This window comes from Bombina bombina, chromosome 4 (assembly GCF_027579735.1).
Source record: "Bombina bombina isolate aBomBom1 chromosome 4, aBomBom1.pri, whole genome shotgun sequence".
Classification (NCBI taxonomy): domain Eukaryota; kingdom Metazoa; phylum Chordata; class Amphibia; order Anura; family Bombinatoridae; genus Bombina; species Bombina bombina.
The window spans coordinates 1,054,889,862-1,054,904,735 of record NC_069502.1 but is presented as its reverse complement, the minus strand read 5'-3'; the positions used below and the strand labels follow the sequence as shown (position 1 = coordinate 1,054,904,735).

General features: G+C 38.2%; 1 protein-coding gene across 2 annotated transcripts in view; it reads left to right on the top strand.

Moving 5' to 3' along the window:
- The window catches only part of SPTBN1 (spectrin beta, non-erythrocytic 1), a 306,162-nt gene that overhangs the window by 252,130 nt on the left and 39,158 nt on the right, over window positions 1-14,874 (top strand). For both annotated transcript variants that reach the window (XM_053712197.1, XM_053712198.1), the window contains 6 exons: window positions 8,975-9,219; window positions 9,674-9,812; window positions 10,538-10,622; window positions 12,151-12,347; window positions 12,584-12,696; window positions 12,776-12,842. In XM_053712197.1, coding sequence (XP_053568172.1) covers window positions 8,975-9,219; window positions 9,674-9,812; window positions 10,538-10,622; window positions 12,151-12,347; window positions 12,584-12,696; window positions 12,776-12,842 — 846 coding nt within the window. The remainder of the gene's footprint in view (window positions 1-8,974; window positions 9,220-9,673; window positions 9,813-10,537; window positions 10,623-12,150; window positions 12,348-12,583; window positions 12,697-12,775; window positions 12,843-14,874) is intronic.

Below are 14,874 nucleotides of genomic sequence, written 5' to 3'. Positions count from 1 at the left end.
ACAACACAATGCTAAATATAAGACAATAGATAATAAACAGTCACGTGATCAGGGGGCTGGAAGAAGGTTCCTAGATACAAGGTAATCACAAAGGTAAAAAGTATATTAATATAACTTTGTTGGTTATGCAAAACTGGGGAATGGGTAATAAAGGGATTATCTATATTTTAAAACAATAACAATTCTATGGTAGACTGTCCCTTTAATGTTGAGTTTAAGGTATATTCAATAATAAGGGAACAGTATATTTAGGCAAACTGGTTATCATATTATGTCTCTTTCAGATAAAAAGTAAAGTGAGCCCCAGATCTTGCCACATACCGACGGCAATTCTTCTACAAAGACTGGTTGAATTGTCGCACAACACTACCCAAAAACAATGGGTCAGACTTGACGGACAAATTTTTAATTTGCACAACGTCGGTACCCTAGCCTGGATTCCTCCTCCTAGACGCCCTAACTTGATACAGAAATACCATCTTACCTCCTCTATACTTCACGAATGGGACAGACTTTTAGCCACTTCCACCCACATCTCCTCGACATATTCCCCGCTGCTCCCAATAATAGAGAATCCCAATATCCCATATTATGTCTTGGGGACCCGCATGAGTACACATTACAGTCTCCGAGAGGGCACATTACACCATGCACTGCACGCAGGTAGACTTCGTTCCCAATCCGACATGTCGGAGCCTTATTCTCGTCCTGGCTCCGATATCACCAACTCTCGCACTTTCTCTCTCACTCATAAACACAGGGACAGGTTTATGAGAGACCTTACACCTTATGAAACCCTCTGCACCCTTGCGGTACCCCCCAAACGACTGATTTCAAAGATATACAAACTGTTATTATTGCCGCCCGATACACAACTCCCCTCCTACACTATAACTTGGGCCAAAGACCTTAACAACACTTATGATATGGAGGACTGGTCACGCTCATTTGCTCTCACCAGGCGCTCCTCTGTCTCTGCAGCTGTCCAGGAGATTAATTTGAAGCTCCTAACCAGATGGTATCATACCCCAGATAGACTGCACAGGTATTTTCCATCTGCCAGCCCCCTGTGTTGGAGGGGCTGCGGCGAGCAAGGCTCCTTGCTCCACATTTGGTGGTCTTGCCCCATGCTGAGGGGGTTTGAGATTATGTCTCGCAGGGCCCGAATTTTGATTCCGGATTCCCCTGAGATTTTGCTTCTGCTTCGCCTTCCCAAAACCAAAGATGTGTTCACTATGACCCTCCTCCTGATTATGATCACGGGGGCTAAGAGATTGATTCCCAGGAAATGGAAGTCTACACAGGTCCCTTCCCTTGACGAGTGGTTCTCCTCAGTAGATGACCTATTAAATTTGGAGAGACTACATTATTTTAAAATTAACCAACTTGCTTCTCATGACATGATTCTGGCGGCCTGGAGGGAAACCCCACTGTAGAGTGTAATCTTGCAATGTCATTCCATCCCTCTCCCCTCCCCCCCTTTTTTTTTTTTTTTCCTCTCACCGTGTCCTCTTTCCTCCCCCCTTTCTCTAGGATGTACCCTCCTTTCCCTTCCCCCTCCCCTGCTATTATTTTCTTCTTCTCTCTGACTCTTTATTTCTTTTTCTTCTACGAGTTATCTTTTGATAATACGTTATATGTACAAGTTTGTAACCTATCTGTAAATGCTCTCAAAAAAAAAAAATCTACAGGCTTTCTACATACTTGGAGATCTTAGGATCTCTTTCCTGTGGAGGGTCCCTTGACCCTTCAGGAGTGCGAACTATGCAGACTTTGCTTCTTGTTTCTGACTTCGGTCATAGAGTGCTGAAAAATAATCTTTTATGCTCATTCCGTTTGCTAACGGTAATCAGCTTCATATTTTGTGACTTTATTGTAATTTTTCTCTGCATATGTTTCAATAAAGCTTGTTTTAAAAAAAAAAAAAAAAAAAAAAAAAAAAAAAGTAAAGTGAGCTCTTATGGAGCAGTGACTAACTAGTAAAGTACAATCTGTTGATTAACATACAACAAATATGAAATGTAGAATAGAGGGACCAATGTTAAAGTAATTATATAAAAAAGGACCTCTACTATGTAAGATTTATGTAGGGTTGTATATATGGTAGATGAGGTTATTTAGGTTGGTACTCACGGTCTCGGCTGCTGATTGCGCAAACCTTTGCATGGTAAGTAGGTGATACTAAAAGTAGGAAGGATCTAAAGATCCATCTTCAATCTGCAAACTTGTAGTGCCCCTAACTGATAGATATAAACGCAAGTGTTGTAGGTATAAATATGTAAAATATTTTTACATTATTCCCTTATAGAGAACATCTGTAGAATGTCAGTCCACCTAAGTATATATTTTAAATTAAACATATAGCATGGAAAGAAAAAGTAATATGCAAAAAAGAGATGACAGATTCCAAACTAGGTATAACAAGGTACATTTGTATGTTAAACAACAATAAACAAGAATATGATATTAACTTTGAAAAGCAAATCTAAATTTAAGCATCATCTAGACCTGCTCCAATCTAAACGGTTATTTGAGTCAACTGTAAAGGTTCCACTTGATGTAGATGAGGAATCTTGTTGAAAAGTGTCCAGCTTTGCTTTATAATGCCATAGTGAAAGGTATGTTAGATTCTTATTTAAACCTATATAACAGCGCCGATCTTGCTTCCATCATGATTCGTCAGGAGAAGGCTACATGTTAATTTGTGTTCCCATTATCATAGAATAAAGGTGCTTGGCATGAACACATTGCTCTTTTGTAGTGCTTTGCCTTGTATGGGGCCATCCCTCATGTGAATCTAGTAGCGAAGTTCCTGTATTATAAAGTGAAGGTCAAATATGTCACTCTTTAGACATTTCTGTGTGTGCCGTGCACTGTAGAAAGCCCCTTTTCCAAGGAAATCCTGGTGTATAGTCATAGGGATAAACAGCTTAGAGAAAACTGTTTAACATAGCTAGAGCTGTTATCAGCAAAATATGGTGTTAGTATTGTTCAAGGGTAACCTGTACAATCTCTGTGGGCACGATCTATGAAGGAAGACGCTGACCTATAGTGTGATATACGTGGACCGCCGCTGTATTTATGCAGCTTTTTAAAGTGACTTGTCACAGTATATATTTTATTGAACTTAAAGGGATAGGTCAAAATTGAAATGTACATGGGTGAATTTTAATTTGAAATAGAAGCGCTTTTGCTATCCATTAGCAAAAAGGCTTCTAGTAAAAGTTATTACTGTTTTCCTTTGGCATATGCACATATCCTGTGAGGGTCCGTGCACCAGTATTCAAACAACTTCTCAGAGAGTCAGCAGTGGCTTGTATGACACAAATTGTCTTTGCAGAAGCAATACACACTACTGCCAGCTCTGAGCCAGCATTTGTAGACTAGTGTACGGTTCACGCAGCATATGTGCGTATACCGCAGAAAAATAGTAACTTTTACTAGAAGCATTTTTGCTAATGGAATTATATTACATAAATGCTCCTGGGACATTATACACCAATTTTCATTTAACAGCATGTAATAGACACTACTATGGGGGGTAGTTATCAAGCCGTCAACCTCAAATACGCTGGAATTCCGCAGCGTATTTGTGGCGAGGCTGATTCGCCTTAGTTATCAAAGGCTAGAGACCGGCAAAAGTTGAATTTTGTGACGTAAGCTTCGATCCGCCGGACTCAGTCCGACACAGATCGATTCTTACGTCACTCCAGATGTTCCGCACACAAGTGCGGCACAATCTGACTACTTTTGCTAGTTATCAAATGACTAGCAGGTACGCTCGGCACTTTTACGGCCCAGTGTACCTGGTTTTCAAACGGCGGTGAATCCCATAGGAATCAATGGGAGTCTGACCATAGCGAAAGTACAAGTTCGCTGCTACCAGATATCCCATTGATTCCTATGGGAGCTGTCTACACTTAACACCCTAACACGTACCCCGAGTCTAAACACCGCTAATCTGGCCCCCCTACACCGCCGCAACTAAATAAATATATTACCCCCTAAACCGCCGCTCCCGGAGCCCACCGCCACTATAATAAACATGTTAACCCCTAAACCGCCGCTCCCGGAGCCCACCGCAAGCTACTCTATACATATTAACCCCTAAACCGCCGCTCCCGGAGCCCACCGCAAGCTACTCTATACATATTAACCCCTAAACCGCCGCTCCCGGAGCCCACCGCAAGCTACTCTATACATATTAACCCCTAAACCGCCGCACTCTATAATAAAGTTATTAACCCCTAATCTGCCCCCCCCCACACCGTCGCCACCTATAATACATTTATTAACCCCATCCTGCCCCCCCTACACCGCTGCCACTGTAATAAAATTATTAACCCCTAAACCTAAGTCTAACACTAACCCTAACACCCACCTAACTTAAATATTAATTAAATAAATCTAAATAATATTTCTATTATTAAATAAATTAATCCTATTTAAAACTAAATACTTACCTTTAAAATAAACCCTAATATAGCTACAATATAAATAATAATTATATTGTAGCTATCTTAGGATTTATTTTTATTTTACAGGCAAATTTCAATTCATTTTAACTAGGTACAATAGCTATTAAATAGTTATTAACTATTTAATAGCTTACCTAGCTAAAATAAAGAGAAATTTACCTGTAAAATAAAAACTAACCTAAGTTACAATTACACCTAACACTACAATATACTTTAATAAATTATTCCTATTTAAAACTAAATACTTACCTGTAAAATAAACCCTAAGATAGCTACAATGTAATTAATAATTACATTGTAGCTATTTTAGGATTTATATTTATTTTACAGGTAACTTTGTATTTATTTTAGCTAGTTAGAATAGTTATTAAATAGTTATTAACTATTTAATAATTACCTAGCTAAAAGAAATACAAAATTACCTGTAAAATAAATCCTAACCTAAGTTACAATTAAACCTAACACTACACTATCATTAAATTAATTAAATAAATTAACTACAAATAACTACAATTAAATACAATTACATAAACTAACTAAAGTACAAAAAATAAAAAAAGCTGTTACAAAAAATAAAAAACATAAGTTACAAACATTTCAAAAATATTACAACAATTTTAAGCTAATTACACCTAATCTAAGCCCCCTAATAAAATAACAAAGCCCCCCCAAATAAAAAAATTCCCTACCCTATTCTACATTAAAAAAGTTCAAAGCTCTTTTACCTTACCAGCCCTTAAAAGGGCCTTTGTGAGGCATGCCCCAAAGAAAACTGCTCTTTTGCCTGTAAAAGAAAAATACAACCCCCACCACCCACATAACCCTAATCTAACCCAAACCCCCCTTAAAATAACCTAACACTAATCCCCTGAAGATCATCCTACCTTGAGTCGTCTTCACTCAGCCGAGCCACCGATGGAACTGAAGAGGAGATCCGGAGCGCCAGAAGTGATCCTCGAAGGGGCGCTGAAGAAGTCTTCCATCCGATGAAGTGATCCTCCAAGCGGCGCTGAAGAAGTCTTCCATCCGGGCGATGTCATCTTCCAAGCGGCGCTGAAGATCATCTTCCATCCGGGCGATGTCATCTTCCAAGCGGCGCTGAAGATCATCTTCCATCCGGGCGATGTCATCTTCCAAGCGGGGTCTTCAAACTTCTTGCTTCAGGATCGATCTTCATCCCGCCGACGCGGAACATCCTTCTTCCCCGACGGACTAACGACGAATGAAGGCTCCTTTAAGGGACGTCATCCAAGATGGCGTCCCTTCAATTCCGATTGGCTGTTAGGATTCTATCAGCCAATTGGAATTAAGGTAGGAAAAATCTGATTGGCTGATTGAATCAGCCAATCAGATTGAGATCGCATTCTATTGGCTGTTCCGATCAGCCAATAGAATGCGATCTCAATCTGATTGGCTGATTCAATCAGCCAATCAGATTTTTCCTACCTTAATTCCGATTGGCTGATAGAATCCTATCAGCCAATCGGAATTGAAGGGACTCCATCTTGGATGACGTCCCTTAAAGGAGCCTTCATTCGTCGTTAGTCCGTCGGGGAAGAAGGATGTTCCGTGTCGGCGGGTTGAAGATCGATCCTGAAGCAAGAAGATTGAAGACCCCGCTTGGAAGATGACATCGCCCGGATGGAAGATGATATTCAGCGCCGCTTCGAAGATGATCTTCAGCGCCGCTTGGAAGATGACATCGCCCGGATGGAAGATGATCTTCAGCGCCGCTTGGAAGATGACATCGCCCGGATGGAAGACTTCTTCAGCGCCGCTTGGAGGATCACTTCGTCGGATGGAAGACTTCTTCAGCGCCCCTTGGAGGATCACTTCTGGCGCTCCGGATCTCCTCTTCAGTTCCATCGGTGGCTCGGCTGAGTGAAGACGACTCAAGGTAGGATGATCTTCACGGGATTAGTGTTAGGTTATTTTAAGGGGGGTTTGAGCGAGATTAGGGGTATGTGGGTGGTGGGTTTTAATGTTGGGGGGGTTGTTTTCTTTGGGGCATGCCCCACAAAAGGCCCTTTTAAGGGCTGGTAAGGTAAGGTTTAATTGTAACTTAGGTTAGGATTTATTTTACAGGTAATTTTGTATTTCTTTTAGCTAGGTAGTTATTAAATAGTTAATAACTATTTAATAACTATTCTAACTAGCTAAAATAAATACAAAGTTACCTGTAAAATAAATATAAATCCTAAAATAGCTACAATGTAATTATTAATTACATTGTAGCTATCTTAGGGTTTATTTTACAGGTAAGTATTTAGTTTTAAATAGGAATAATTTATTAAAGTATATTGTAGTGTTAGGTGTAATTGTAACTTAGGTTAGTTTTTATTTTACAGGTAAATTTCTCTTTATTTTAGCTAGTTAAGCTATTAAATAGTTAATAACTATTTAATAGCTATTGTACCTAGTTAAAATGAATTGAAAGTTGCCTGTAAAATAAAAATAAATCCTAAGATGGCTACAATATAATTATTATTTATATTGTAGCTATATTAGGGTTTATTTTAAAGGTAAGTATTTAGTTTTAAATAGGATTAATGTAGTTAATAATATAAATATTATTTAGATTTATTTAATTAATATTTAAGTTAGGGGGGTGCTAGGGTTAGTGTTAGACTTAGGTTTAGGGGTTAATAAATGTATTACAGTGGCGGCGGTGTAGTGGGGGGCAGGATAGGGGTTAATAAATGTATTATAGGTGGCGACGGTGTAGGGGGGGCAGATTAGGGGTTAATAAATGTAATATAGGTTGCGGCAGGGTCCGGGAGCGGCGGTTTAGGGGTTAAACTATTTAGTTGCGGCGAGGTGCGGGATCAGCAGGATAGGGGTTAATAACTTTATTATAGAGGGCGGCGGTATAGGGGGGGCAGGACAGGGGTTAGTAGGTATAATGTAGGTTGCGGCGGTGTCTGGGAGCGGCGGTTTAGGGGTTAATAAATGTATAAGTGTTGCAGCGGGGTCTAGGAGCGGCGGTTTAGAGGTTAATAAATTTATAAGTGTTGCGGCGGGGTCTAGGAGCGACGGTTTAGGGGTTAATACATTTATAAGTGTTGCGGCGGGGTCTAGGAGCGGTGTTTTAGGGGTTAGTAACTTTATTTAGTTGCGGAAGGCTCCGGGGGCGCCGGTATAGGGTGTAGAACAGTGTAGTTTACTGTGAGTGCTTAGTGACAGGCTAGCAATAAAGCTGTGAAAAAGCCGAAGAGCAGCGAGATCGGATGAGTGATAACTCTCACAGTCCGCTGCTCATCGCCTCGTACTTGGTGCGCGGCTTTTTGACAGATTTATTGATAACTTAGGCGTATTTTTTCAGGTCCGCAGCGGCAAAGGTAGGCGAGCTTAGGCGGGCGTATTGGGCCGGCGAAGGCAGGAAAGTTGACACGTTGATAAGTACCCCTCAGTATGTACAGATACTGATATAAAAATCCAGTTTAAAACCTTTTAAAAACTTACTTAGAAGCTACCAATTTAGCACTGTTGATGAGGTTAGTCGGGGGCACCCATTGAAAGGGGCTGCGAAACCTGGTAAAGCAGCCCCTCCCCTGCAAGTGGCGCTGCTTTACCTGGTTTCTATGGAAACATAGATTACACAAACAGGATTAAGCAGGAGTCTGTAGACATCCATATCAATCTAAGACTTTGGGGCTTGGTTAGGAGTCAGCACAATCACCTAGATTACGAGTTTTGCGTTACCGTGCGGTACGGCTTTTAACGCTGAAATTACGAGTAGTGTTGGTATAGCTATACTGCAAGCATTTTAGCCTGAAATGCAACGTCCATTCCTAACTTAAAAAAATACATTTTTGTGTGTGATTTTAATAGCGCCGGTATTACAGGTTGTGCGGTCCCGCTAAAATGCTTGCGTTACAGCCTATACCAACACGATCCATACCGCCATCTGAGACCAGTAGTTATGGATTTTGTGAAACAAAAATGTTTCACAAAACTCATAACTAAACTGTTGCAAAGTACACTAACACCCATAAATTACCTATTACCCCTTAAACCGCCACCCTCCCGCATCGCAAACACTATATTAAACCTATTAACCCCTAATCTACCACCCACCACCTATTGCGACTATTATTATTTTTACATAAAGGGTTCATCTACATAACATTTATGCAAAGAACAATTTAGTGTACAATATCCCTTTTAAGTAGAATTTTTTTTTTTCCTGCTCACAGCAGATGGTAATAAAAATTCCAAAGCTCCTGAGCCATTGTAGCGATATACTTGCTTTTTTCCAAATATGCTTTTGTGTTATCATTGGTAACTGTTAATAGCTTATTAGTTCATCTGCTCAATCACTTTGCTGGGTGCACGTTCTCCTAGTGCTTTTGGTGTCACTGGTATTTTGCAGATCAACCACAGTCTCAAGAGTGCAAGCAGGCTACTTACCACTACATCTTAATGCATACAATGTGTATGTAAAAGTGAACAAGTTAATGTGTTGATTATTTATTTATTTATCTTACAACTCTCAGGTGAGGCAGCTTCAAGAAGATGCAGCGCGATTGCAGGCAGCATATGCAGGTGATAAGGCCGATGACATACAAAAGCGTGAAGGTGAGGTTTTGGAGGCTTGGAAAGCATTGCTGGATGCATGTGAAGGACGACGGCTCACGTTGGTTGACACAGGTGATAAGTTCCGTTTCTTCAGCATGGTGCGTGACCTTATGCTTTGGATGGAAGATGTTATACGTCAGATTGAAGCCCAAGAGAAGCCAAGGTAATTGTTAAAATGACTATAAGTCACTCGTAACTGTTTTTTTTTCTTCTCCAGATGCTCATGTTATGCTGTTAGTGCATTCCAGTCAACATGAGAATTGTTTTTCTTTTTTTTCTTTCTTTTTTTAATAAGAACACTTGTAACTTTTACAGTGCATGCAACTCACATAGCATACTTCCATAGGTCTAGTGTTCCCGCATTCATAGCATGCGACTGTTTAGTGATGACCGTATATGTCGCCAGTGTTGATGTAAAATCTATGAGTTGTGAAATCCACTAACCTTGTTTGATAAATGAGTTCTTATATGTGTTGATAAGAACATAAGATTGTTCATATTTATTTTTTATTTCTGTTATTTTACTTTTAGTTACACTTCAGTTCCTCCTGTAGGCTGTAAACCTTGCTGTATGTATGAGCCAAATGATATATAATTTGCTTACTTTCTTGTTTCAGGGATGTTTCATCGGTTGAGTTACTAATGAATAATCACCAAGGCATTAAAGCAGAAATTGATGCTCGTAATGACAGTTTTACATCTTGTATTGAGCTTGGCAAATCTCTCTTGGCAAGAAAGCACTACGCATCCGAAGAGGTAAAATAGCAAAATAAATTTATATCACTGCTGCAGTGCAGATATGCGCATACCTGGCACTACTGCGCACATTGTTTGTAGCAGGGCTGGGCAGACCTCACCCATTGCTTTTTCCATAGCCTTTTAGCTTTTATATTGGAGTATGAGTTAAAACTCTACAGCCTTCTTCTGCACATTGCTCCTCTAGTGTCTAATAAGTGTTTTTTCAATGCCAATTATAAAACAATATTTCCCGTTTTCATACTTACTATTCAATTGATATTAAATTACATTTATTCATATGCAGCTTTTAAAATTGACCTATCACCGTATGTATTTTATTGATCTTAATGGGATAGAATGGTCAAAATTGAAATGTGCACAGGTGCAGGTCAATTTGAAACAGAAGCATCTTTGTAATATACTTCTATTAGCAAAAATGCTTCTAGTAAAAAGTGTTATTGTTATACAGCAGCATACGCACGTGCACTAGCATTCAGAGTCCGCAAGTTCTCAGTCAACCATGGCTTGTATGACTCAAAACTTCAAAACTTGGAGCCATTGTAGGCATTAAAAATGTAAGGATAAATTTATTGTCACAACTCACACTTGGCGCTAGTTCAGTTTTGTGCATACAGAGAATTTAATTCCATCCCCATATATGCAGTAATGACAAATAGAAAGTAATTATGCTGTATGTAGTCTGTTATAATGGTTGGCGCTGTTATTTTTCTCTTATAATTCAGATAAAAGAAAAGTTGCTGCAGTTGACAGAGAAGAGGAAAGAAATGATTGACAAGTGGGAGGACCGATGGGAGTGGTTGAGATTAAGTAAGCAGACATGTTGCTTGTTTGGGTAACACTGTGGGATGATGCTGCAGGATGAGCTGTAACATTGTACATGCTTTTCCTTTTGGTTGTTGTGCAGCTGATTAAATATATTAAACAGTTGGAATAAGTTGTGCACAAACATGCATTTATTGTTCCTTTCAGTATAAGTGTAAACCATTTTACCTTAACCACTACATATGATGATACAGCTGGTAGGCCAATCAGGAGCAGGAATACAAGAGTATGCTCCAATTGCTGGCCATATTCTAATCTAGAGCAGAATAGGGGGTGTTCCAGGAGTGCAACGTTGTGTGTTTAACCCCTTTGAAGCACCCTAACTTGTTTAATAATTAATGGTCTATTGAAATAGGCCATTTTATTTGTACACTAGATTGTCCCTTTAAGCTCTAATCTTGATTCTGTGGTCCTTTCCTAAATGTATTAACAACAAACATCGAGCAAAATTTGCTCTCAGGAAACAGCCTGTCATTTGGATACAGCTTGTCTTTTGGATATAGTAACCTCTCCATAATGGGTGCTTCTTCAAAGACTTTCTTTATATTTTATTTTATATTTTATTTTATTTCATAAATTATCCTGAAATTAATTTTGGAATATTTGTTTCCGATTTTCATTGTGTCTATTTGCATCATGTAACGTATTGGTTTTTAAATTTGTATTTATTTTTATTTGATGTATTAACTGATATCAATTTATGTGGTTTGTAAACTTTTATGCATTACTTATAAAAACATTTTTATTCTAACACAAATAAGGTTTTATAGTGGTTCAGTTTTCTCTATGATTGACAAAAGTTGTTAACTTTTGGCGTAGGTTTTATTGATTTGGTGAGTTTTATTGAGTACTTTTTGGAGAGTTTTGGATTTTTATACCACCTGTTAGCATAGATTTTCAGCGCACCTTTATCTTACTCTTTGTTTAAAATCCTTTCCCAAATGTGCATTTTAAAGGAACAGTTTACACCAGAATTTTTATTGTTTAAAAAGATAGATAACCCCTTTATTACCCAAGCCTCTGCAAACTGCCCCCTTATTTCAGTTCTTTTGACAGACATCCATTTTAGCCAATCAAAGCTGGCTCCCTGGAACTCCATGTGCATGAGCACAGTGTTATCTATATGACACATATGAACTAACACCCTCTAGTGGTGAAAAACTGTCAAAATGCCCTGAGAGAAGAGGCAGCCTTCAAGGTCTAAGAAATTAGCATATGAACTTCCTAGGTTTAGCTTTCAACTAAGAATACCAAGCGATCAAAGCAAAATTGGTGATAAAAGTAAATTGGAAAATTGTTTAAAATGACATTCTCTATCTGAATAATGAACGTGTCCCTTTAAGTGCTAAAATTGTTAGTATCTCTGTTACAGATGTAAACGTTAAACCCATCTCTGCTTAGGACATATTTAACAAGGCATTAACTTGTCTGCTTAGAACGTCATGCAGACTAATTTACTTTGGTTATTTCGTGCATGTTGATTTACTGTGTCACTTGATTTAATGTTTTTCAGTTCTGGAGGTGCACCAGTTTTCCAGAGATGCCAGTGTTGCAGAGGCCTGGCTGATGGGACAGGAGCCATACCTGTCAAGTCGTGAAATAGGCCAGAGCGTCGATGATGTGGAAAAACTAATCAAGAGGCATGAAGCATTTGAGAAATCTGCGGCTACTTGGGATGAAAGGTTTTCAGCTTTGGAACGACTTACTACGGTATATACTATTTCCTTTGCAATTTTTATATAACAGCTGGTAACATATTTAGCTTTTATTGTGTGTCTTAATAAACACGAGTTTAATAGTAAAGAAAATATCCTGCGGTTTCTGTAGTTACACAACAAAGTATTCATTGTAGGAAAATGTTGCTGAATGACATGAAATCCTTATCAGCCCATAATCAGTGTATTTTTTTCCATTTTAAAATGCCTTTTTTTTTCTTCATGTTTTAGTTGGAATTGTTAGAAGTACGTCGCTTGCAAGAAGAGGAAGAGAGGAAAAGACAGCCACCATCTCCTGAGCTCAGTCCAAAGGTCTCAGAAGAAGGAGAATCGCCACAACAGTGGTAAGAACTTGACTAATGCTCTTCCCAATGCTTCCTTTATATTCCATACCCTGACATCTGTTTTGGTGTTTCTCACCAGGGACGGCACAAAAGAAGGCGAGCAAATTTCTCAAAACGGATTGCCATCTGACCAGGAGTCGCCACGGGTTAGTTATCGATCACAAACCTACCAAAGCTACAAAAACTTTAATACCAGAAGAACAGCCAATGACCGGCAGTGGTCTGGACTGTAATCGCAAAAACACTTGCTTAAATAGTAACCTCAGTTTAGCGTTGTTATGTTCTCTCTGAGGCCTGCTCTTTATAAACGATTTTTATATAGATATCATGCTCATTGCTTTATAATAGTAGGTAGCAGGTGACGTGAATTCTTTATCTATTGTGCATACCAAATTCTGAATACAGAAGCCAATACTGATACGGTGTATAAAATAATAGTTAGTTTGTATTTGCAATCTGTAGAACCAGGACAGAGGCTATGATCAGCTTTAGCATTTTGAGCGAGTAATGCAAGTTTTGTTAAAGCAAGTTAGTTACATAAAGTGCTTGTTTATGGAGTGGGCTACAATTTTTGGCTCCTTAAGTGAGATACTAAGTTAAATGTTCTCCTCAGAAAATTTTGTCAACTGGATATTCGGTTGGGGGCAGAAAAATACTTTGCAATATTATTAAATGTTATTTATAAATACTGCTTAAGCTATCCAAAGCACAAACTGATTGCATAACTTAACATAAATTAATTAAATGATAATTTGTGCAAACATTTTTTAATATTTGCTATGTTAGCTTAACATTGGCTTACATTTTAGTGGGTTGGTAACAGCCTCTGGGATATTTGATTATTGAGCTACTTAATTAGATAAAATCCACCCTATGTGCAATTTAGCCTTGGGTTTTTAAAGGGATGTTGTAAAGAGTATTAAAGTAGAATACGTTAACATTGAATGCTTTGTGAAGCTTTCGTAGGATTCTGTTGTTTTTGGTTTTTTTGGAGAGGGGTTCCATTTTATATTTTTAATGCAAGAGCCTGAAACAGTTGCTGCAAGGAGTAGTGCGCATGCGTGATATGCCTCTGACGTCACAACATTCTGTAGAGCTTGATACTGCCAGTGGCCTTTTGGACAATCGAACACAAGGCAGTGTGGTTTTTAAAAGATGTACTGTACATCCATATGAAATGTGGTGGCATCACCTGTCTGTCACACATGCACACTCTGTGTAGTATCTAATGCAATATCCTGCTTTTATAGCCATATTCGCTACCAAGTTCAGTACGAGGAAAGGATTAATTGAATTATGTTATGTGTTAATTTTAATTTAATTCTCCATACAGGTTTGTTATTTTACTGTAAAAGATTTGTCCACATTATATATGCTCCATATATATTAAACTGTTTAAATGTCAGCATATTTTAGCCAGATTTGATGGGATAAAAAAAAAAAATCCCTTATTCTAGTTTTATTTAAATGTATTTATTACTGACAATCTATAAGTCATACATAGAGTAGATGCAAAATAAAGGGATGATATTTATATGTACAGACTGAGGAAATGTAAGGCATGAGATCTGTAGCCCCGTGTTGCACAAAATGATACTTTAGACTATGCACAAACCTGAAGTATTTGCAGCTCATAAAAATAATTTACAACCATCAAATCATAAAATAATTGTAACAAAATACTGATTTGTATTCTAAAAATTAAGTCACTTATTCTTAATATATAATTGCTTTAGGTCATAGGTACATAGAGTATACTAAATTATAATTATTTGCAGTCTGTGAAAAGACTCTAAATGCTGAAACTTCATTGTATTTTTAAATTTAACCCATCAATAAGGTAGCTAATAAATTCACAAGCATAGATATTTAACTGTATATTTGTAGTTGGCTGGCCATCATTCTACTAGTAGACACACTAAAATATCAGTCTCCTTGATTTAACTTAGTCATTTGTAAGAATGTATTTTATTAACGTAGCTGGTACAAATAACTTTTTGTGTAGAGACATATCAAAAGCTAGTTTAGCGTCCAGCAGCAAGCGTGCAATATATTACAAGCTTCGGATGACCAGAGAAACGGGTGGTTCAACTACAGTGCTTAGTGGGCCGGACACAATAATTTTGTTCCTTACTGAAAAAATTATGATCATAGGCCCTAAGGAAACTACCTTATTCC